General features: G+C 39.9%; 1 protein-coding gene across 50 annotated transcripts in view; it reads left to right on the top strand.

Annotated features, from left to right (window-relative positions):
- Ank2 (ankyrin 2) overlaps positions 1–25,065 on the top strand; it is a 520,770-nt gene that overhangs the window by 397,497 nt on the left and 98,208 nt on the right. For 47 of the 50 annotated variants that reach the window (XM_041659227.1, XM_041659266.1, XM_041659221.1 and 44 more), the window contains 6 exons: positions 1,290–1,388; positions 6,150–6,248; positions 12,570–12,767; positions 15,325–15,423; positions 15,584–15,682; positions 21,212–21,310. In XM_041659227.1, coding sequence (XP_041515161.1) covers positions 1,290–1,388; positions 6,150–6,248; positions 12,570–12,767; positions 15,325–15,423; positions 15,584–15,682; positions 21,212–21,310 — 693 coding nt within the window. The remainder of the gene's footprint in view (positions 1–1,289; positions 1,389–6,149; positions 6,249–12,569; positions 12,768–15,324; positions 15,424–15,583; positions 15,683–21,211; positions 21,311–25,065) is intronic. The other 3 variants (XM_041659464.1, XM_041659562.1, XM_041659318.1) reach the window with 1 other exon arrangement.

Raw genomic sequence — 25,065 nt, forward strand, 5'->3', positions numbered from 1 at the left:
GATGAGCTTATAGCTTTTCAAGAGGGTCGGAGTTCGACTCCTACCGTTTCCTGAGTTGTTCCCCACATTCAAGTCCAGCTCCAGGGGAACCATTGCCCTCTTTTGGCCTCTGAGGGCAGAGAATACGCAAACACATAGAAAATGAAAATCAATAAAAAATAAAGACTGCGTCAGGAGTTGAGGAGGCTAATTTTGACATGGCATTCAACTGTTAATTAATAAAACAATATAAAAATCATAAATGCTCAATGTCCAGTGATTGGATGACAGTGTTAAAATAGAAAGCATGAATTCTGTATGGGCCATTTCTTAACAAGTAGGCACACAAGGGGATGTGAGTTTTGATTTACCCTCTCTTGGTCTAAAAAATTAAAATTTTACTCTGATGTCTTTGTAAAAGTTACTGTAAGACAGTACATAGAATTATAATAATGGTCTGCTTCTGTTAGAAAAATTCATTTACATAATACTATAAAATTCACATATAGCATGGTTTTTAACATGATTCAACTGATATAATATTTAAATACTTGGAAAATTGTGACACACAAAATCTCAGACACATATTCATGCCATTATGATGACACCTGATATCTCATAAGACAAACTAAATTTTGTGTGCACTGTCATAGTCCTTGGAAGTCTTCTGTATGTGTGGTGGCATAAGACCTATGAATCCTAGGAATCTGGACACTCACATAGGAGGAGTTCCTTTCTAACAGTGGCCTAGGTTATATAGCAAGTTCTAGGCTATCCTGAGCTATGTAGTGAAATCCTGTTTGGGGGAAAAAAAAACTTCTGTTCTGGAAGTACCTTGTATTATTTTCCAGCTGTTTTTCTCTGTGAATTATTCTGGGGGGATCTTAAAGAATAATTATAACAGGATATTGATACACGTATTTCCCCCCATTTTTAAACGTATAAAACTTTGAGATCTCAAGCTCTATAGTATATGAGTATTATAAAGAGACATTTACCGGGCTCTGTATTAGAAATGGAGGCTTTGCTTCTGCCACACAAGCATCCCCCATCTGTCTCTTGTTTTACATTCAATGTGTCTATGGTAGTTCTTGACAAATATGCATTTTCATTACACTTTTCATTTTCTAACAATTTGTCTCCCATGGTTTAGGGCTTCTTTGTTTCTTATGACCAAACCTATTGAACCATAGATATCATGGGTCAAATCACCACACACAAGTCACAACCCCTTGGTACTCTTTACTAGGAAGCCATGCTCTTAACCCTGCCATATCCACCCTGTTCTGTTTGCTCTTTCCACGGTATAGAATGGAATTACTCCTCTGCACGTGGCTTCCAAAAGGGGCAATACCAACATGGTGAAGCTCCTGCTGGATCGAGGTGGTCAGATTGATGCCAAAACAAGGGTGAGTATCTTTGCACTTTGAATTTCTTTCCATCCTTTTAAGCCCTGCTGCCTCTCACACCGTACCTTCTAACACTAGACAGCAAATGCAAGCAGTGTGTTGCTAGGAGATTGTTCTTGGGTTTGATATCACTCTCATACAACATGTAAAGGTTTCAGCTGATAAAATAAAATTAATGTTTGTTTATAAATGCCTAGAGCAACAGACTGCTAGGCCCTCAGTGTTGTAGTTTTTCATGCTCAGTTACTGGGAACAAAGATCAAAGACTCAGAAAACGGTGCTAAAAACAAAACAAAGAAACCTCACCTGATTTCTCTTATAACATTTATTCCAGGATATCAGCATCACGCCATGAGAGAGTTTGGGAGTTTTTTGTCTGTCCAGAGTGTGGTACCCTATTCTTGCATAGGGATTTTGCCTGGTTCCAACTTTTGCTGTGCTGTGGATAGGAAAGGGGGCAATCTGAGAATTTGGGCATGCTCAGACTTTGCCTGCTTCCTGCTTCCTGCCTTGCTGTCCATGTTCTTCCCCCAGTTCACCCCTTGTTTTTAAACCTTAGTGCAATAATTTTTACAAACGCTAGCCGGCATATTAAGGATATTCACTAATCTTGTTAATGCTGTTCTGAAGCAGATACTCATTAGTGAACAACTGAGTTTGTTTCCATTTGCCATTATAGTACTTCTTGGGTTCTTCAAAGATGTTCTTGTCTTCATGGGTCACATGCATGCATTGCATATACAAAGTCTAACACTGATAGCACTGTTTTCAAAAATTGGAGTGCTCAGAAATAAAGAGACATGGACTCTTATGATTGTCTTGCCTTTAATTATTTAGGAAAGTTATCAATTTGGAAGCACTGAGAAGTGAATTTGGGACCACATTTTGTCCTCTGTAGCTTTTGGATAGAGAAAGTAAATTGAATTTGAATCAAGCATTAAGATGCAAAGAGCAGATTTTCTAGTTCTGTATAGAGTGTGGACATTCTGTTCTTTCATCCTCTCCACAGTTTTTTGAGTTCCTGCTCGTGCCATGAATTCAGGAGACCCAACACCGAACAAGCTAGATCTTATCTCCCTATTCCAAGATCAAGTCATGGGCTAGTAGCACTGCTCAGTAAAAGAGCACTTGCCCAGTATATCTGAGGCCACACTTGATGCTTAGTATTGTGGAGTGGGCAGAAAAGAGAGCAGGTTTGGGTCAGAGTTAAAGACACACAACACACACACACACACATACACACATGCAGTGATGGGGAGGAAGGATTGACCACTGGTACCCAAGGGATACTGTATTCTGGTGAATATTTAATAGCAGGTTCTTTAAAAACAAGATGAAATGAAATGGCTTAGTCTGTAGTCTTTCCCCTTGCTGATTTCTGTGGTATAAATATTCTCTCCATGATCTGCTGAGAGATGGTGACATGGTGTTGCTGTAGGCAGAAGTGGCATGGGATGAAAAAGTGAGCTCCTTGTGGGCTAGCTTCATTCAGCACATGTAGCATGGTGCACAGTGTTGCTCGGGTACGCCATTCACGCAGGAGCTAAGCATCCCTCATGCCTAAGTAGCACTGCTTTACTACGTTGTTAAGAGTCCCATACCCTGGCCACAGCTAAAAGGATCCTATGCCTCTTACCAAAGCCGAGGTGAAGCCTGAACGCAAGGATTGTGACGTGGGGTGAGAGGCCCATTCTGGAATACAGTACTTGATTACTAAGTTACTAGAAGATAATGGAGGCAAGTTTGCTTTCCAATCTCTTAAAGCGTATTTGAAATAGGAAATGCTTAATTGTTTGACTATTCTTATAAATAGGTTTCTATACACATAATTTCAAAGTCTTAATTATCTTTATTTTCAGTTCTAGCAATCAAGACGTTCACAAATCATCAGAATATCACGTATTCTGTCTGGAATTATCCCTCATCTGCTTGTTCCTTTTCACATATTTGAGGGTTCCATTATCTGAAGGAAAGCAAAATTTATAGAGGTTTTTTTGTTGGCATAAAAATGAATCTGTGCCTTTTTCTCCCCACTGTCACTTCTGTTTGGGCAACCACCGAGGCGATGGGCATCTTGGAAACCTCACCATCGGAAGGCCTTAGAGTGCAGCTCGGAGGCGTTTTAATCACAGCCCTTTGATAATGTCTACCCCCCCAACTTTAATGTTGAACTATAAATTTTATAGATAGTTAAAGTGAGACTAATAATTTGGTTTTTATTAAGAACATTACTCTTTCTCCTGTTTTAAAACTTATTTATTATTTAAATGTAGAGCTACCCCCATAGGAGGACTATATTTAAAATATTAAAACACATATTTCATTGTCAACAATAGAAGTACACAAAAATGCTAAAGGATGTTGAACAAGACACATCAGAAGAGGCCATTAGAGAGGGGTAACAGCTACCAGCGATCATATGTGAGTGGTGTTCTAGGCATCTTGCTACATACACTAGAAATATCACCATATTTCCTCTTCGGAACAACTTATGAAACATGATTTTCCTGAGAAATATGAAGGTCTTCATTTGAGAAATGAGATTGCTAAAAGGGTGAAATGGATTTTTGCACCATTATGTAACGTGAGCTAGGACATGCAGCATTTTTATAACAACGATCCGATTTCAGCATCCATTACTGGAAAAATAGCACAGTCAGAGAGCAAAGAATGGAAAAGATAGGGAAGCAAGGGTTGAACAAAGCAGTTTTGAGCTGCCAGCTGGAGAGGTGATGCCTCTCTTATGTTAACTGAGTAGCCTTTGCCAAATCACTCACAGCAGAGAAGCCAGCGTGTCTGTCTGGTTTTAGTGAAGAAGAAAGGGCACATGAAGAAGGGAACTTTGGAGGGCAGAGAAATTTAGCCTTCAAACTATAACTTAGAGGTCCCAGAATATAAAACCCGGACAAGAATTGCCAATAATTTGATGGTGTGCTTTGTAGTAAAGATTCAAATTCCAGCCAAGGTGAGCATGGAAGACAATGACTTTAGCATCACTAGTTGCTGGGCTCTTGTGTGAGCAGGTGCATCGCATCATTAACCATGAGACTGAGAACTTAGGCCTCACTAGTTCTTTGATGCTCTTGTGGGAATGCTAAAAGTTCCCTACAGAGTTCCTGTTGTTTCCTGAAGGGTATTTTTTGGGATTTTTCCCTATTTACAAAGAGCATATTTCAGGCAGTTAATACAAAATGATATATCTCCCTTTACTTGAAGCATGTAAGCCAGCATCTCTCCCCTTGCCATTTTCTTAAGGCTCTAAGACAAACAGAAGAAGTTGCTTTCTCTTTGTGCACAGCATGGATCCTCTCCTCGTAGACTTTGGTCAAAGACTTTTGATCTTTGATTCACCATAGGGCTTTGTGTCTCTGGAGTCCAAGGTACAGAGTCCTCTGCTTACTGTGTGACATTCCTCAAACTGAAGACCGATGAAGCCCACCAAGCATGCACTTGAGAAACCATCCTATGCCATTTACTATACAACTTATATTGCTACTACAGTGTGCTGGTATCAAGACAGAAAACATTATCATTTCCATTTTTTCCCAGCTCAATCTCCCTTTCATCTCTTGCTGGGAAATCTTGAAAATAATGTGGCAACCCTCCCCGCACAACTGTGCCCAAATGTGTTTTTAATTATTTTACAGTTTTTAACTAAGCTATATGTTTTTTCCCACTCACCTTCCTTCCTCCCCTTTCCCCTTTCATTCTCCCACATTGCCCCCATGCTCCCAATTTACTCATGAGATCTTGTCTAGATCTTCCTAGGTGGATCCATGTATTTGTCTCTTAGGGTCTTCTTTGTTATCTAGTTTCTTTGGGTTGTGAACTATAGGCTGGCTATTTTTGGCTATATCTAAAAACCACTTATGAGTGAGTAAATATTATATGTGTCTTTATGATTCTGGGTTACCTACTCAGTATTTTTTCTAGTTCTGTTCATTTGCCTGCAAATTTCAAGATGTCATTCTTTTTTTAAATCTAATTTTGACTGCTGAGTAGTACTCAACTATGTAAATGTACCACATTTTCCTCATCCATTCTTCAGTTGAGGGGCATCTAGGTTGTTTCCAGATTCTGTCTATCATGAATAATGCTGCTATGAACATGGTTGAGCAAATGTCCTTGTGGTATGATTGAGCATCTTTTGAGTTTATGCCTAAGACCTCAACATAAAACCAACCACACAGAACCTCATAGAAGAGAAAGTGGGAAATAGCCTTGAACACATAGGCACAGGAGACCACTTCCTAAATATAACTCCAGTAGGACAGACACTGAGAGCAACAAATAATAAATGGGACCTCCTGAAACTGAGAAGCTTCTGTAAAGCAAAGGACACAGTCTCTTGTTGATGCAAAGAAAACCAAAATCAAAGGGCATAACAGCACAACCACAGCTTTGGTTTCCAGCGAGTAGGCTATACATCAATGTGCTCTGTGCCTTTCCGTCTTTTGGGATGTGCAAACATTTGACCAGAATTCAACCTGTTCCAATACAGACAGTCTGCCTATATTGGAGCAGAGTTGCGAAGAGCCTCTGTTTTCCCTTTCTAATTCTACGTCATAATCTGTTTCTGTCTTCTCTCTTTCACTCCCCTCTCTCTGTTAGGTAGGTTGCCATTCTGTTATGCTTTTATCAGGTCATCAGGATCAAATTTCAGCCTCTTTCCTATCAGTGGCAAAAGGCATAATCTTGTTTTGGTTTGTGTCTTTTTAAAGGAGTGTGAACTCAGGCTTAGTATCTTCATTCTCTTGCCAGGACGGGTTGACACCACTTCACTGTGCTGCGCGAAGTGGGCATGACCAAGCGGTGGAGCTGCTGCTGGAACGGGGTGCCCCCTTGCTGGCAAGGACCAAGGTGAGTCATTGTGAGTAAGATGACATCTGAGGACACTTAAGGCACTTTGGGTGGTCTTTCTTAAAACTAAACCACTTGTAAAACTTATTGAATGTGCTAAAAATAAGAAATAAACACCAAATTTGCACAATAATTAAAATGAGCAAATGCATACATCAAGATGTGCTAAATGAATACCTCTAGTTTCCTACTGCTTTAAAAAAAAACTATTATTTTACTGTAAATGAAAACTTGACTAACAATATTATATTAAATATATTAATATATATGAGACTATTACATTGCATAAGCTAAAATTTTTTATGACTTTCTAAGATGACTATATAACACATGTGGAATTATCTTTCAAGGTAATACCATTAACACTGGAAGATAAAGCTTAGAATTTATTAAATATTTCTCTTTTGGGTAACACTAATTAGAATATTTACGGAATAGTAGAGTTTTTGACTATAGTAGGGATTTATAATGGTGATAGGAACAGCATACCTTAGGATTAGTCATATATAAATAACTGCAAAGCTATAGCAATCATTCTGTTCTTTATGGTAAAATACAATGAGCGTTTTCTTCCCTCACTTTATTACAGTGTTCAGGTAAGAAAACCCATTTCCATGTGAATAAAAATCACACAGTAAATGAGTTGTTTGGAGGTTTGCATTATTGATATTTATAAATTTTATTGTTTTAGATTTCTCTAATACCTACCAGAAAATACTGTGAAGCATAAATGGACATTTAATCACCCAGAATTATTGAATGGGATACGCAACAATTTTTAGATCCTTAAATACAATAAAAATTCTGATGTGAACCTCTTACATTTTCTCCTGATTCCACCCTGATCATATCACTTAATAATGCTGATTTTCCCCAGTGCTAACAATAGGGCAAGATGAAGAAAACCAAGATACTGGCCTCGCATGACATATCTTCAAAACACACACACACACACACACACACACACACACACACACACACACACACGGCATTCACAGTATGGAATGATAATGGAAATAATGTAGATAATTAATGTAGTCAACAACTCTACTATTAAGTAATTGTTCTAATTAATATTACTCAAAAGAAAAAGAACATAGAAATGCAAAGCTTTATCTTTCAGTGTTAATGGTATCACCTTGATAGATAAATTCCTATATGTTATGATGCACTGGTGTTTTGAGACAGGGTTTCTCTATATAGTCCTGAAACTTGCTCTGTAGACCAGGTTGGCCTCCAAATCAGAAATCAGCCTGCCTTTGCCTCCCATGTGCTGATTACAGGCCTTTGCCTCTGCGCCTGGCTCAATTCCTACTGTAATTGATAATTTCCTTGGTATCATTTGGAGGGAACCAGCACACACTTACCATTTATAGAGAACTCAGCCATTCTCTAAAAGATACGCCCTGCCAGTCAGCCCCGCCAGCCACTAGAGAAACTGACTTTATACACGAAAGACACAAAGTGAAGTAAGTTTCCTGCATTGTTTTCATTATCATTCTGTATGGTGAATGTTGCAAAAATATATCTTAAAATATGCAACAGCTTAGACTGGGTTCTGCGGAGATGTCATGGAGAGCTTGTTGCAGGAACAGGCTGCAATTTAAATGGAAACAAAATCGCAGTCCAGTCGTGTTTTTAAAATCCTTATAAAACTGAAGCTTATGTGATCTTCCACGAAAATTTTCAAATAACCTTCTTTTGCACTGACAATGGATTCATAACCTGCGAGAATATGGATTACCTGAGTGTGAGTTTTAAGGTGAGCTTCCTGTCATAGGAGGAGTCATTTAAATTTAAGGGTCCAGCACAGAGTACTGGTGACCACATGGTTATACCCATCCAGTCCTGCATCCAGCTATATCACGTATGAGGAAGATGCAATGTGCCAGGTGCTGTTCTGGTTACCCAGGAACTAGCAAGGTGAATTCTCATCAGAAAGTATCTTGAAGAAGCTTAGACTCTCCAGGGCAGCAGGGACAGGAGACTGTGAAAAGCAGAGCTCTGTAAGGGTAAAGGAATCTGAGCGGAGGAGCTGATCAGGTTGGAGGAGGACTAGCCACTAGCACATGCGTAGCATCATGCCCTCCCTCTCTCCCCACTACAGCTCTCAGTTTTGAGTCACCCAGGCTTCCTCCTCAAAGCAACTTCTCCTCATTCTTTGAAAGCTGTAGCTCTCAGTATAATGAATCCTCACTCTAATCCATGCCGAATTCTCAGTGTCCTGACTATAAGGCCTCTATCATTCTCATCTCTAACCTCACATTCTCCGCCCACCCTCCTAGGTCTCAGCTCTTTCTGAGTCTCCAACCCCAGACAGTTGCGCCTTTTGCTCTGTCTCTATCCTACCCCTAGTCCCTTACCTCTGAACAACGAAGTTCACTTTCTACCACTCCCTTGAACAACTCCCTGTGGCCTCTGGTGACTAAATCCATGTCACCTTCCTGTACCTGAGTGTGGCAACAGTGATGTAGTCCCTACAGACTGTGGTCACTAACCTTAGCTTAACCCAGTGACACATTACACTGTAATTTCCATAGTGATTCACCTCGCTCCCTGCTACCTAACTAAGCCACATTTTGTTCTTTAAATTGCTTAGACATATTTTTTTTTCTTCATGTAACCGTGAGAAAAACTGAAACAAGCTGGACACGATGGGAAGCAAACAATGTCCACAAACTCCCACTTTCCCAGCTCTCTGGGCCCATGAATCAGAGCCCGTGGAATCTGTGTTCCTTCCTATTTCTGTCACCTGGCACCGCTTCCCATTCCTCCTCTCTCCAAACGCTTCCCTCATTTGCCTTCTAGGACATCATATTTTTTTGGATTCCTTTTGTATCGCAGGCATCTGTTTCCCAGTCTCCGTGACGATTTCCTCTCTATCCCCCCAGCTCTCTGGCTGTTAGCAATCCTGTGTTAGAGGTCCCATTCTGTCTTTGTTCTCTCTCTCTCTCTCTCTCTCTCTCTCTCTCTCCATACACACTTCCTCTGACGTGTCCTGAAGTTTATCTTTAAACAGTTCCTGCGCTTTGCGGACACACATGTGGATATTTCTAGAATTCTGTGATGATATTTTGCCCACCCCTAAATATAGTTCTTTTTGAGTCTTGTACCTTCCTTCATGGGCATCTCGTTCTTTCAATTGCTCCAATCCTTCGTATCATGCAGGACTCTGTTTCTCTCTCTCCGTTCTTTGCCTCTTCCTTCTATATTCATCATGAAACCAGAAGCTGTCGAAGAGCTGCATTGCCACCACGCGTCCCACTTGGATGGTGGAAGAGGTCCCTAACTGGTTTCTGTTCGTTTTTTCTGCAACCCAGCTGTTCTGAACACATTACCCAAGGCAAATCCTGTGTCCCAGTCCTTCCAACCATGCCAGACCTCTCTCACAAAGTCTCTTAACCCTTTGAACTCTCCTTATTTGCCCTCCCAATCCACTTACCTTAAGACACAGCCCCTTCCTTCCTGTCTGTTGAGGTCTTTCACCTGTGTTCCCATCATGGAGTGCTTGCCTTCTGTGTTTCCTCTGTTCTATAGTTTTATAGGACTCTGTTTTATAGGACTCTTTCTTCAGATCATCAGGTATAGTGTCTGGGATGGCATCTGTTGTCTCTTAGAGGTTGTATAATATGACTCCTTATGGCTTTCATAGTCTCTGCTGAAAAGTCAGGTGTCATTGTAATGAGTCTGACTTTATACATGACTTAGTCTTTCTCCCATGAAGCTTTTAATGTCCTTTCTTTGTTCTGAACATTTAGTGCCTTGATTATTATGGGTCCTGGGCAGTTTCTGGTTTAGTCCTGTCTGTTTGGTGTTCTATATTCTTCTCATACCATGATCACTATATCTTTCTTTAGACTGGAGAATTTTTTTTTTCTATAGTCTTCTTTGACCTGGGTTTCTTCTTATTCCTCTATACCTATTATTTATAGGTTTGGTCTTTTCATGGTGCCAGATATCCTGGATGTTTTGTACCTGGACTTTTTAGATTTAACATCTTCTTGGACTGAGCTATCCATTTGGAGCTATCCATTTCTCTGACCGTATCTTAAAAATCTGGAATTCTCATTTCCATAGCTTGTAATCTCTGGTGGGGCTTACCTCTGAGGTTTTTGTTCTGTATCTAATGTTTTGATTTTCAGTTTTATTTTAGTTTGGATTTTCTCTAGTGATTCTATTTCTCTTATTTCTTGAAATGTTTTTATTATTTCATTCAACTGTTTGTGCTTTCATAGTCTTCATTAAGCCATTTATTTATATACTCTTTAAGTTCTTTGAATATTCATAATTGTTGTTTTGAAGTCCTTGTCTTGTGCTTCAGCTAAATCACAATTGGGGTGAAGAGAACTATTGTTATAAGGTTTCTGGCTTCTGGAGGAGGTGTATTGTTTTGGCTGCTCATGCTTGTGTTTCTGTGCTGGGATCCAGGCATCTGGTGTAATGGTGTAAGTTGTTTTCTGGTGTAGATATCTGTCCTTGTGCTTTTTGGGTGGATGTTTTGTTCATTGCTGTTGCCTCCTCTGGATCTGAAGCAAGTGTAGTGGCTGTGGGGTCCATGGTGAAGACCGTTTCTGCAGGTCAGTGACTGGCACAAAGGAGTGGAGGGGCTAGGAAGAAAGGCCGAGAGGGACAGCAGGGAAATGCTAGAAGGACCTGGGTCTGTGGACCAAGAGACAGAGTCCCCAGGGAGCAGAAGCAGGGTCAGAGGAGAGCTTTCTGCAGGCAGGATGCTGCAGGACTATGAGTAATTTTGGAGAGTTCTGAAATGGAAGACAGGAAAGATAGTGAAAATAAACTGTTTCTCAGCCCAGTGTAGGCACTGGTGGTCCGTGGAAGAAAGTGTTTCTGAGGGTGTTAGAAGGGAAGGTTGAAATGGAGGGTTGAAAATAACTGGGGGACCCTGAGTTAGACAAAGATTGAAATGTTGTCTAATTTCAGACATAATATTCAAGTAGATTAATAACCTTCAAGCAGCAACAATGGATGACAGAAATTCAGATAAGCACTACTCCAGTTTATCTGTACTTAGCCATTTTCTTTCCCTGAAGTGTGTACTTTCTTACCTACCTGCTCCTCTTTTCAAAGTCCATTTAATGTATTTCTAAATATCAAAACAATGATTCCTAATGCCGTTCATTTCAGGGACAAATAACATAATTTCCAGTTCCCTTGAACTCTTCCACCCATAAACAACCACTGTTAAGATTTTTATATGTTTAGTTGTAGCTATTTCTCATTCTCGAAGTCATCTTTCTTATTGAGAATATTGAACTGTGAGCCTTTTATATCATTTTTTGTAAACATGATTTCTACTTCTTTGAATTGATAACATGATTACCAAAATAGTTATTTGATCAACAAACTAGATTTGATGGTTCCTGCATGGTTATTAAGCACTAGCAATAGAATGGTCTCTTGAATGGACAATGTTCTAATTTTTTTCTAAACATTGTATGAGTTCTTCTTTCTTCTTTTTGCCTACTTAGAAAAATGGGGTGGAGGGAGAAATTGGGGATTGGGCAAGATGGCTCAGCAGGTTAAAAAGCGCTTGTCAAGCAAGTCTTGTAAAGGCGGAAGGAGACAACCACAAAATAGAACTCCACAAAATAGGAAGTTGTTTTGACTTACACTGATTATGAAGAATAGCTTACCCTATCCTTTGAGTTTTACTCTTGATTGCCTTCCCAGTATAGGTGAAGACTGTTTGAGTCTATATTAACATTGCAAATCTAGACTGTCCTCAAGGTTGAGAGCCCTGAGGTCATTGATACATGATCTTCAGTGGCTTCATGCTCTTCCAACACCTACCTGCCTCTTCATTTATACTTTAATGTAATTCTTGTATTATTATTGGGGAAAAAAAGCATCTCAGAATTTTTCTAAAGCCTAAACCTAAGATATGGTGAATTTTTTCCTATTTTCTTGCCCAGTGCATTCACTTTTCCCTTCTTTATCCAAGTACTCCTCTGTTTATACAGAAAGGGAAATGCAGGTAGAGAGATAATTTAATGTAGACTGCAAGTGATTTATGTATGAACCATCATTTCTATGTATCTAATACTGTTCTTATAATTTGTAAAATCAAGCTGAATTGACACATACTGTGAAAAGCATGTAATGTCTTTTGCTAAAGATTATTATGGTTATAAACTTAAATACACTCTTACCTAACATAGTCTACTCTACATTTGGATATTAAGGAAGAGTTATTTCTCCTGCCTCCAACTGTGTTGAGGATCAAGACTGACTTTGAAAGGGTCCTAAACACGAAAGGAATGCAAACAGAACATGGATTTGGTTTTCTTCTCTTTTGATGTGCAGAACGGGCTGTCTCCACTTCACATGGCTGCACAGGGGGACCACGTGGAATGTGTGAAGCACCTGCTACAGCACAAGGCGCCTGTAGATGATGTCACCCTGGATTACCTGACGGCCCTTCATGTTGCTGCACATTGTGGTCACTACCGTGTCACCAAGCTCCTTCTGGACAAGAGAGCCAACCCGAACGCAAGAGCCCTGGTAAACCTGGCCCAATCCACCTTCACCAAATATAGCTTGAGAAAGCAAAATCACATTAATTGGCCAACGGCACCCACACCAATGTGTGGTTATAAATCCACAGTTAATAACTGCCAAGCTTGTCACTCCCTGAGAGCTGACAGCCTACTTTATGCTTTCATAGTTTCCTAAGTGGTCATGAACATGAGCAGATTTAGGAGAACACCAGATTGTTATTTCTGAAACCCACAAGTTGCAAATGGTATAAAACTCTGGGATGATAAATGTTTTAAAATAGAAGTTAGATGTTAAAAAATAAGAAATGTCAGGGTGTGCTGGTGCTTTCCTTTAATTTCAGCACTCAGGAGACAGGGGGAGGCTGATCTCTGAGTTCAAGGCCAGCCTGGTCTACAGAACTAGTTCCAAGACACCCAGGGCTACACGGGGAAACCCCATCATGAGGGAGAAAGAAAGAAAGAAAGAAAGAAAGGAAGAAAGGAAGAAAGAAAGAAAGAAAGAAAGAAAAGGTCCTTTCTAGGTGCCTCTAAATACTAGATATATTTAGGATACAGGTATGAAGAGTTTGATCTTGGTGAATCTCTTAAGGAAAATAAAGATTTTAAAATGGCGAATATATTTGACTCTATGAGGAGGTCTAAGACAGAAGCTGGTGAGAGTCCCTTGGACATTTTCTTTATGGATGGACTACCCAACCATGGGCTGGGTGATGCTTGGTGTATTACTGCTTTGCAAAGCATTGTAAAGAAAGCATTCCTGGACCTGCTCAAGAGATCCTGTAGGAAGCCATTCCCAGAGCAGCTTTGTGTCTCCCACGGTGTAATAATATGGAACAAATCTTTCTTGCTTCACTTAGCTAACGAATTAGTACGTTAGGCAGGCACTAATTTATGTCGTTCATTTTCTAATCCTCACTCTAAGCACACTGTTTTGCTTTCCTGTAAGTTCACATGATTTATGTCAACTAAAATTCCCTTCAAACAGTTTTGAGAGTCTGTTGTTAAAATGACTAAATATTGGGCTAGGATAGGAGCTGAATTTGTAGAATACTTGCCTAGCATGTATGGAATGGTAGGCTTCATCCCCAGCACCAGGAAAATGAGGCATGATGGGGCAGGTTTATAATCTTAGAATTCAGGAGCTGTAGGTAGGAGATCAGAGGTTCAAGGTCATCCTTGGCTACATTGTAAGTTTGAGGCCAGTCTGGGATAAATGAGATCATCCTTTCTCAAAAGTCAATCAATCATGTGATCACTAAGCGAAAAAATCGATCTATTAAATTATTAAAAATTGAGCATATTGATTTATTTGAAAAATTTCAGTGGAATTCACCGATTACTAATTACTTATCAAGTGATTATACTTTCAAGGTCATGTTTAAATACATAAAGACCTTAAGTTTCTCATAAGAAGTTGAAAACACTTTTTAACTAGATAGTGATGAAAGAGCTTAGAAACTACGACAGGCAATCAGTTGCATGTATCTTAATGCCGCATGTCCATTTGGCTACTGATCTCTGGCTCATGACACAGTTTATAAACAGGGAACATGACTCAACACATTCTGCTCATCACTCCACTGTGAAGAACACAAAGTCACCACTTAAGTGAGACCATATGTTTGCCTGAGAACTGGTAACATAGAACTCCAAATGACACTCAGTCCCCCAGGACATTTAAAACTGTTAACTGGCAAGACAGGTGTCATTCTGTAAAAGAGCAACTGTTCAAATAAAAAGACAAAAGGTATAATACATAACAATTTAGCCCGGAACTAGGTAACTGTTGATGCGATTTCTCCAGTTTCTGAAACTGGTAGCCTAGTTTACAAAACTTCTCCTGCCTTTCAGAGGCATTGCTGAACTTTAACTTCGGGTGTCGTCTGACAGCCGTTCCCGAAATTCACCGTATCATTCTTGAAAATACTCTGGGATGTAATGATTTCCACATAAAATAAAATATATCTGGGAACTTAATTGTTTCTTTATAAAATTGAATGCATCTGATTGGTATAATATGAAACTTAACTTCTCTTCATAAATATTGTCAGCATAATGATTTCAGCTAATTTGAAACTCTCCCCGAGGAAAAAATAGCAAAGTTGAAACACTTTTTATAAAGATGTCATATTGTTAGTTTTTTGAAAGTAAATGAACAATTCTTATGCCCTGAGAAACTGGACCTCCACTTTTGAAATATTCTTCTGCTCCCTCCATCTTTTCTCGCTCACCTGACCAGTCCAGACAGCCTAAAACACCTTAGGCCACCTAAAGCATATTTGCCCTCTATTTTTTTTCACCTGTGAAAAGTACGCTCACATACTTTCCTCTGCTTTTGTCTGTCTCCACTGTCTGCACTCAGAACGACAGAAGCAAAATTCAGCTTACCCCGCCCCCCACACACACCACCACTTCTCTTCCCAAATTTCCACTTCAATATGGTTTGAAGAGATGGAGACATTATGTGACGATCCAACATTATTGGCTGTGCTGTGCCAGCATGGAGTTGCGTGAGAATTGTTTCTGCATGTTTTCAACTAACTCGATTGTCTTTTGCACAGAATGGTTTTACTCCACTGCACATTGCCTGCAAGAAAAACCGCATCAAAGTCATGGAACTGCTGGTGAAATATGGGGCTTCAATCCAAGCTATAACAGAGGTAGAAAAGTGTTCCAGCTTCTCACCAAACATTCCTTCTCTTACACCTTCCTCTTCCTCTCACCCATCCTCTGTCCTCCTCACTCGTCTTATTGATCTGAAGAAGCCCCCCCAAAGCCCACCGTGCAGAGGAGTAAAACTACTGTTGCTTTGTTCCGCAGTCTGGCCTCACACCAATACATGTGGCTGCCTTCATGGGCCACTTGAACATTGTCCTCCTTCTGCTGCAGAACGGAGCCTCTCCAGATGTCACTAACATTGTGAGTATGGCTTGGGTCAGAATAACCACAGGGAGAAAGGATGAGGCATTCAGAGTGGGTGTGTGTGTGGGCCTGTATGTGTGTGTCATCAGAGCTCAGAGAAGGGCCTCTGGAACGACATTTTGTAACCTAACATTTGGAACTTTCCTAAATGCAGAATCCAGGTGTCAGAAAATAAATGAAAGCTGGGTTTGACATGGCTTAGGCTTCCTGGTGCAGATGAAGTAAACATTCATCTAATGCATATAGGAGAACAGAGTATGTTTTTAAAACTCCCCTGAGGCTGAGTGTGGTTGAACACACATCTGCAGTCTCTGGCCATCAGGAAGCTGAGGCAGGAGTCTTGTGAGTCTGAGGCAGCCTTAACAGTGTGTTTCAAACAAACCCACATCTCTGAAAACGAATGAAGGATGGCTTGCAAAACAGTCTTCAGGGTTCACCCTAGCTTGCTTGAATGCATTGTATTCTAGGTAATTTCCACTAGGTAAGCTCCATAATCAGTCATGGCAAAGACTAATCAGACAGAGGCTCCAGTGAGGATAATTGCTCTTCGTATCAGAGTATCCTCTATTCTACATGACAGTTGTCATTTCCTAGTGAGTTTTAGCTTCCATCTTACTCATATGTGCAGTGAAGGTTTCTCACACCTGAAGCAGGTATCAACAATATTGTGAAATGAATGCTAGTTTCTGGGCACCTTGCTTCTTGCCACTAAGTACTGGGTGTTCCAGAATTCTGTCCGGCCTAAAGTAGGATTTTCACGGGATATGTGCATTTCTCTTGCTGTCTTGAATCACCCTTTAAACTATCTCTGGTCACTTTTTCATCGCAATTAACCTTGATACAAAATTTCCCCAAGGAAGGAGAACCCACCGTGTGTTTTTATTCAGATAATAGACACTCCAGGACTGCAGAAGGATTCAGTTTTTAAAAAGCACATGCAACAGAATAATTCTCCCCACACGAACATCAGCAGTCACTACTAAAGTTAACCTACTTGCAGCTGTTGGTTGCAGTGTGTGCTCATTTGGGGCTGGCTCTCCCCGTGTGTGCTGTGAAAGAGAATACCTGGGTTCTCTCTTACCACACTCTTCCCACGTTCTCATTTCTCGGTACTTTATGCAGTTTTTGAAGGCTCTGGTGCTGGGACAGAGTCTATGGGAGAACCCAATTCATTTGATATATTCTTTATATTACTCAAGAGTGAGAACGTAAAACCATTAAAGAACTTCAGGTCTGTATTTATATGTTTCCTTAATTATAACATATTGGCCTTATAAAAATATAACATTACATGGCAATTTTTAACCACCAAGTACAAGAATCATTTCCTAATGTGCCAGCTTGAGTTGAATAGTTGTTGAATGCTTAAAGAACTCATGGGGCCAGAGAGAGGGCTCAGTCAGTGAGTGCTTGCCATGTAAGTATGGTCTAAGCTCCATCCATGTCACTCCACATAAAAGTCCTGTGTGTTTCTGCAGTCCCAGAGCTCACTATGGAGACAGATAGGACTCCTGAGGCTTTTGACCAGATAGTCTAGCAATTGATGGCCTTCAAGTTTGCTGGGAGACTCTGTCTCAAAAAAATAAGTGAAGAGCAATTGAGGAAGTCATCTGAATCCCTGGCACACGCACGTGTGCACGCACACATCCACGGAGAGAGAAAAAGAAAAAAAATCATCTTTTTGCTTCTTATTAATCTTTTATTTTCAAAAACTCTTATCAAAAGTTTACAGGGACAGATCAGTAGTGAGAATTATTTTACTCAATATCAAATTCTCCCTTTTTATAATTACATTACATGGATTTGTCATTTCCTAAAAAATAAAATTTTTTTAATTTTCATTTCATTTTATTTTCTCTTTAAAAAAAAATGAACCTGAACCGTCTTGCACACAGAGGAGTAACTTTCAAGAAAAGCACTCCTGTGTGGCGACCCACTCTTGCTATTTTGTTTTTATGTTTTTCCCCCGGCGTTTTTCCGCTTTCCTTGCTTGCATTTCAATACCACCAGGAATGGCAGAAGCAATAGTGATATGTTAGAATATATCATATATCACCGCAATGATGTCTGCAATTATATTAAGCAGAGAGCATGGATGAAAATTTTTTTTTTCTTTCTTTTTTGGTTTTCCAAGACAGGGTTTCCTCTGTGTTGCCCTGGCTGTCCGGGAACTTACTCTATAGACCAGTCTGGTCTTGAACTTAGGAATCTGCTTGTTTCTGCCACCTGAGTGCAGGGATTAAAGGTGTGCTCCACCACTGCCCAGCTGAAGTTTCTTTTAGTAGACAGTTTTGAAATTTCTTCACAAAATAATCCACAACCAACCATTTAAGTGACCAATTCTGAATAATTTGTCGATTACTGTACTGTCGTGTGGTCTCCTCAGGGACACGGAAAGTAAGACTGCCCTCAGATTTCCAGTGTTCCCAACCTTTAGTCTTTGTAAGAATCTTGGATTTGGCAATGACGTGTGAATCTTTAGCTCCCACAAGACAGTTGTCCTAAATGTCTTCACTGGTTTCTTCTGTTTGTCCTTTATATTGTTTCTCTTCTGCTCCCTCCAACAAACACTTGGGACACACCAATCAACCCCCACCCCCTTCTCTACAGGATCCCTGGATTTGTTTGTTTGTTTGTTTGTTCATTTTGTTTTTAAAAGCTATATCCTTCTGATAGGAGACAGTGTAGAGTTACTGGTCAGAATACAAAACTCTTTGTTCAATTTTCATTCCAGATAAACACTGGATTCCTTTGCGTGTGAGTAGATGTCATGCAACTGTTGAAACGTGATAAAATAATTACTCGATTGTCTGGAATTAAAATTGAAATGAACACTTGAACTTTTTATTTGCTAAGTCTGGCAACCCTACATCAGACGGAATGTCACTTTCTCTAGCAGTGTGGTGCCTGTGGACTTGTGTGTTCTCCAGATATTAGGACGTTGCTACTGGACCCAGAACTTTGCGATTTGATTACAGAGCTGTGCGGACACAGACTGCCTGCTTGCTGTGACAGTGTCAGTCCTGTCCTGACCCCAGTGCACCCACCCTTGGCACCTCTGTGTGTTGCTGACATCGTGTTGCATCCAGAATGCAATTCTGTCTTTTGTGCTTTGATGCTTTCCAACTACATGCAACCAAAGCGGGAGTCAATGTAGCTGTCTGCTGAGCCAGTTTCAGAGCTGCGGAAGAGAGGCATGACTCTTGGTGCTCGCTTTGGACGTGAACATGTGCATTCTCCTGCCAGTTTCATCTTGCCTGAAAATCCACACCAAGTCTAAGATGCACCAGGAACTCAGACATTTGCAGACACATTTTTTTTTCCTGACAAATTCCCTTCCCATAAAATTTATATGTGAACTTTAACTGGTAACCTGTGTTTTATAAAACTCCCTGATATATATTCACTGGCAGCCATGAGAGTAGAACAGCAAGCACTTGGGGGTTCTGGAGAGTACAACATGCGTCACTAAGGATTTCCATCTCCTTATAACCAATTAGAAGATTTATGCTTAATTTCCCACTTTATATTATTATTATTTACAAATCTCTAAAGTTAAGTTGTTTAAATAGGATATCAGACTATCCCTAACAATTAGGAAACAGAAGGTCCCAAGTAAGGCAATATGCAGTATTTGCTGAGTTTCTTTTTCTTATCCTTCTGCACAAACATTAGGAATTTAGATTTAAAGAGGTAATCACCAGTTTATAGTAAATGTCAGTTATTCCAGAGTCCTTAAATGAGACTTGAAGGAGACAATCTTTATGAAGTAGGGTGACCCATTTTGGGTATATAGTCAACTGCTTCTGACTAGGAAGCTCAGGCTTATATCAAGCGCATATATATATATATATATATATATATATATTCATCACTTCAAATGTGTAGAAGTCAGAGGATAACTTAATATAGGTATAAAAATAAAGGTTTTTAAAAATAATAAGACTAGCATTAGAAATATTTTTATATTTTGAAAACATAATAATAAAATATAGCTTAAAAATAAACATGTAAATTTAACGAACTCCTAAGGGCATCTTTGACTTAATTTCTAAAAAGAATCATCTTGCCTGTATTTCTACAAAATTACTGCAAATCTTCATCAGACCTAAAAATGAAATTTTGAGTTTTTCTTTTTTTTTGTAAATATAAATTCTCTAATTATAAGATATAAGTTATATAATTATAATATGTGTGGATTACAGAAGAAAAAAGGATAATACCATGGTTGCCTAAGGAAGAAAATTCTCACTCTGTACCTGGAGAATTACAGACAAGCTTGACTAATGTCATTTTATAAAACAAGTTTCATATACATTTGCTTTAAAAGTCAAAATTTTGCATCAGAAAATAAGGCCTACAGAAGACAAGTTAACTGTCAGTGAGAAGAGAATTTTCATGTCAACTTCTAGGTCAATAATGTTTTCCAATCACATCACTTGACACAAGTTTCTCATACCTCCCAAAGCAAAGGACATCATGGTGCGAAAAGGGGGCCGTGAGCGATGAACCCCACTAATTTCACGCTATATCTTTTAAATTTAAGAGCGTTTTCCGAAAATTCATAGGATTTTTTTTTTTCAGAAATATCCCATCCCAACCTAGGCAAGTTTGAAGTCGATTTAGTTCCTATGGGGTGTGTTCCTCTGCTTGGTTATTTATTGTTGGCTTACCCTCTAGAACAGTTGTGCTGAGTCAACCTGTCTTATTCTAATATCGTGGTCTAACTATGAGATTATTTGAATGACAGGATCCCTGCCCCCTTCCATGATAACAGGTTCCCCGATGAGAATAATCCCTTGTCTCTAACCACTTTCTTCATCTTCTCCTGAGGAGTATGTCAGACCTTGCTATGGCATAGACAGCCGAGGACTGACATGATGCCCATGCAACAAATGAAACTGTTAACAGCTGCTTCCCTTACCTCTCGGTAGCCTACTGCATCACCATTTATAATCAAATACAACCATCCAAATAAGCAGGGTACCTCCTGGAAAAATTAGTTTTCTCCTATGGGTAGTTGTGGTCTAATTTCAGAACAAAAAGACAAATCAGGCATGAAATTTTGTTCAGAAGGAAGGTTTGCAAGTTGAAAGGAAATTATTTATGCATGGTATAAGTGATATGATTTATTTTTGCAATGTATTGACTTGACCTTTGACATCTGGAGTTTCTCATTGAACGGGATGGATGAAAGATTTTAGGTTTGTAGGATGAAAGATCACACCTTCACCTAACCCCATGTAAGTTACACAAGACTGGTCCTGAAGTTAAACCATAGGGCATCCTGGATGTTTGGGTAAGTTCACTGGTTTGCCATTGATGGAAAACATTTATAAACGTTTATTCTTCTAAAGATAGAGAAGATGCAATCCTATGTTTTTCTAAACTGAATTATTATGCCTCCTCATAGATCATTTATACACGTGGATGTCTTGCTGAATTTCACCAAAAAGGACATCTTTATTCTTTGCTATCAAAAGCAATGAGTTTATTTATGATTGGGCAATCTTTCTTTTCTGGCAGCGTGGTGAAACAGCACTTCACATGGCGGCCCGGGCTGGGCAGGTGGAAGTGGTCCGATGTCTCTTGAGGAATGGTGCCCTTGTGGATGCCAGAGCCAGGGTAGGTGCTAGCTCACCAGCGTTCTTCTATTGCAGCGCATGACTCCCTTATTAAGATTGTGTCTTCTTTAGTTCCTTGGTTTTGAATTTCCACTGTGTACATATCCATCAACTTCTTATTAATGTGATAAATACCTGAGAAAATAACTTGGAGGAAGGAAAGAATTTTGGAGGCAAACTGGACCAGGGCTCACAGACTAGGATTGGATGGATCTATATTTCTGGGCTTGATGTGAAGCTAAATAGCACAGCAAAGCAAAGCTACACACTTCACAGTGACTGAAAAGCAAAGAGGATGCAGGCGCATGCTTTTGCTAGTGCACTTCATCCAGGGAACCCAGTCTGTTGGATGGTGATGCTCACAATTAGGGAAGATTTACTCACTATCCCTTAGTTAATCATCTCTGGGAATATCCCCACAAATGCTCAGAAGTGTGCACAACCAGTTTTCTAGGTGTTTCTCAATCCCTCGAGTTAACTGTCAATAGGAGTTACTGTAGGATATTAAATTGAAAGCATCAGATCAATAATACTCTAGAAAAAAGAAATACTATGTAAGTACATATAATAAAAATACATTGAAGTTATGGGAACATTGGAATGGAGTATAGCTTTAGTTGATACATTTGGCATGCAAGAAGTATAGAATTGACTTTATCAGTCTTTAATCTTTAAAATCCCTTTTACATTTATTATTCTGTAAATTTATTGTCTTGCCTGTATCATGGCACTATACATACTAAACGTCATTTCTTTCTACTAGAGCCAATCAGATTTGCATACTGACTCTTTCCAAGTTACTGAAAAACAAAATGGCTTCAAATTTATGCTTTCTTTTCCCTGTTTTATTTCTCTATTTTTGTTATGATGTTTGCCTGTCTCTCTACTTTGGTGTTTATATATTTGAATATTCTGCATATTGATTTTCCCAGAATAATAGGTACTGGAGATCACCTGATAACATTTGTCCATTTCCAGTCAGTTCTAACTTCCACATAGTTGTTTTATTTTTCTTCTTTTTAAAAAATTTAATTCCCTCCCTTTGTGCTGCATCTTTCCTAATTACAGCTATGCTTCCTCACCCTACTATATTTTCTATTTCCTTTTCCACATTGTCCAAATAAAAATAAAAAGTTTCAACTTTAAAATAGTAAAATTATACACAACAAAAACAGTTATCAAGTAAGAATTACATTTATAATATTCAGTCCATTTGTATTTAGCAAATTCAGAGAAAATAGTCCATTATCTGTCTTATCTTAGTATTTCAAAGTTTTGTACCTAATTTACTTTGATCGTAACTAAGGAAAACTATAACTCTATTTAGTTTTAACTCCATCTAAGACCCCAGAATGATGTAATACTATCCTTCTTTGTATTGGCAAAGTTCTTCAGTTGGTTTTGTTTGTGTCCTAAAGAATGTCTGGTAGACTCTTCTGTGTAGCAGGAATCTCAAAGGACTGTCCTACCTTGTCTTGGAAAAGTTTGACAGTCATTTTCTGTGCCCTGTTTGTCCAGTCTGTACAGCATACTGTCAGCAATCAAGGCAAGAACAGTTTCTTACCCAAATGGCTACCTTTGCTGTATTGAAAGCAAACTCCATATGGAGTTTCTTTGATAGCCATTATCCTTTTTTTTACTTCTTTTTTTTAATTGAGAAAAGGAAAAAAAAAAACAAGTTTCTGCCTCCTCCCAGCCTCCCATTTCCCTCCCCCTCCTCCCACCCTTCTCCCCCTCCCCCCACCCTTCTCCTCCTCCCTCCACCTTTCTCCCCCTCCCCCCACTCCTCTCCCCCTCCCTCCACTCCTCTCCCCCTCCCCCCACTCCTCTCCCCCTCCCTCTCCAGTCCAAAGAGCAGTCAGGGTTCCCTGCCCTGTGGTAAGTCCTAGGTCCACTCCCCTCCGTCCATATCTAGGAAGGTGAACATCCAAACTGGCTAGCCTCCCACAAAGCCAGCACATTAAGTAGGATCAAAACCCCGTGCCATTGTCCTTGGCTTCTCATCAGCCCTCATTGTTCTCCATGTTCAGAGAGTCTGGTTTTATCCCATGCTTTTTCAGTCACAGTCCAGCTGGCCTTGGTGAGCTCCCAATAGATCAGCTCCACTGTCTCAGTGGGTGGGTGCACCCCTCGTGGTCCCGACTTCTTTGCTCATGTTCTCCCTCCTTCTGCTGCTCATTGGGACCTTGGGAGCTCAGTCCAGTGCTCTTGGGGGTGGGGTGGTGTAGTAATAGGGGCGGCGGGGCTGCGTCCCCAATACCCCAGCCGCCTGCTCGGCTAGCTTATGCCCCGAAATAACAACACACAAACTGTATTCATTTAATCACTGCTTGGCCCTTTAGCTCTAGCACTTACAGGCTAATTCTGATATCCCAATCAACCCATCCCTAATAATCTGTGAGAACCGGTCTTACCGGGAAGATTCTAGCCTAGTCCATCCTGGGTCGGAGCTTCATGGCGTGTGTCTGCCCGGGAGCGGGGCATGGCGTCTCTCTCTGAGGCGTCTGCTCCCGAGAGAGCTGTGGAGTCTCTGAGCTCACTTCCTCTTCCTCCCAGCATTCTGTTCTGTTTACTCCTCCCACCTATCCTCTAACCAATAAAATGGGCCAGGGCAGTGCCTTTATTAGCCAATGACCTTCCTCCATCAGGGTGGGATGGGGGTAAGGGGAGATGGGGAGAGAAAAGGGAGAAGGGGAGGATGGGGGGAACTTGGGGAAAAAGGATGATTGGGATAAAGGAAGGTTGGATAGGGGAGCACGGAAGCACAATTCTTAGTTAAGGGAGCCACCTTAGGGTTGGCAAGAGACTTGAACCTAGAGTGGCTCCCAGGAGCCCAAGGCAATGTCCCCAGTTAGTTCCTTGGGCAGCTGAGGATAGGGAACCTGAAATGACCCTGTCCTATAGCAATACTGACGAATATCTTGCATATCACCATAGAACCTTCATCTGGTGATGGATGGAGATTGAGATAGAGGCCATTATCCTTTTTATGAAGCAAATTGGTGCTGCCAGGATCAGATGTGTTTCATTGACATGAAAAACCTTAGGTTATTAAACATCTTAAATGCCACATTCTATAGGTCTTTGAAGTATTTGAGAATCATCTGTCTAAATTATACCCATTTAACCTTAAAAACATACCTCATGTGACTAATTTTACATAATTTACAGAATAGTTTGATTATTATGATTAACTATTCCTTTCTTAATTATACATTGCATTTTTAAACAAGCTGCATAAGCACAAGACCCCAAACAGGAATAGAAACATATATACAGTATAACAAAAATAACTTTTAATTTGTATCAATATACCAAAATCCATGCCCATGCAAAATATGAGATTAATAGTAGTCTTTTTATCCTATATTCCTGTTTTCCCCCCAAATGATAACAAACATCCGTAACCCACCAAGTAGCCAATAGCCACTCACTCTATCTATTGGGAATGTGGGCATTATGTTTCCCAGACTGCTTCTTGTTGACTGTGGGAGAAAACATCTTTAGTTGTCCCAGAGAAAATTGTGATAATGGCCAAGTCCTGAGAAGATCAGCTATAATTTTTGCTGATATACATCACCTGTCAAGATTCAGAAGATCTCACCAATCATACCTGATCCACATTAATTCTGAAGGAACCCACAGCCTCTCCTTTCCTGTGGAAACAAATGCAAAATCTCTTTGCCAAAGTATTTTTGACTTCCATTTGACAGTTTTTCAAAATTCTTTTTTAAAGTTAAGAGAGCAGTAGGGTAT

Source organism: Microtus oregoni, unplaced genomic scaffold (genome assembly GCF_018167655.1).
Source record: "Microtus oregoni isolate MIOR12 unplaced genomic scaffold, Mior012 000000F_ref0000247, whole genome shotgun sequence".
In the NCBI taxonomy this organism is placed as follows: domain Eukaryota; kingdom Metazoa; phylum Chordata; class Mammalia; order Rodentia; family Cricetidae; genus Microtus; species Microtus oregoni.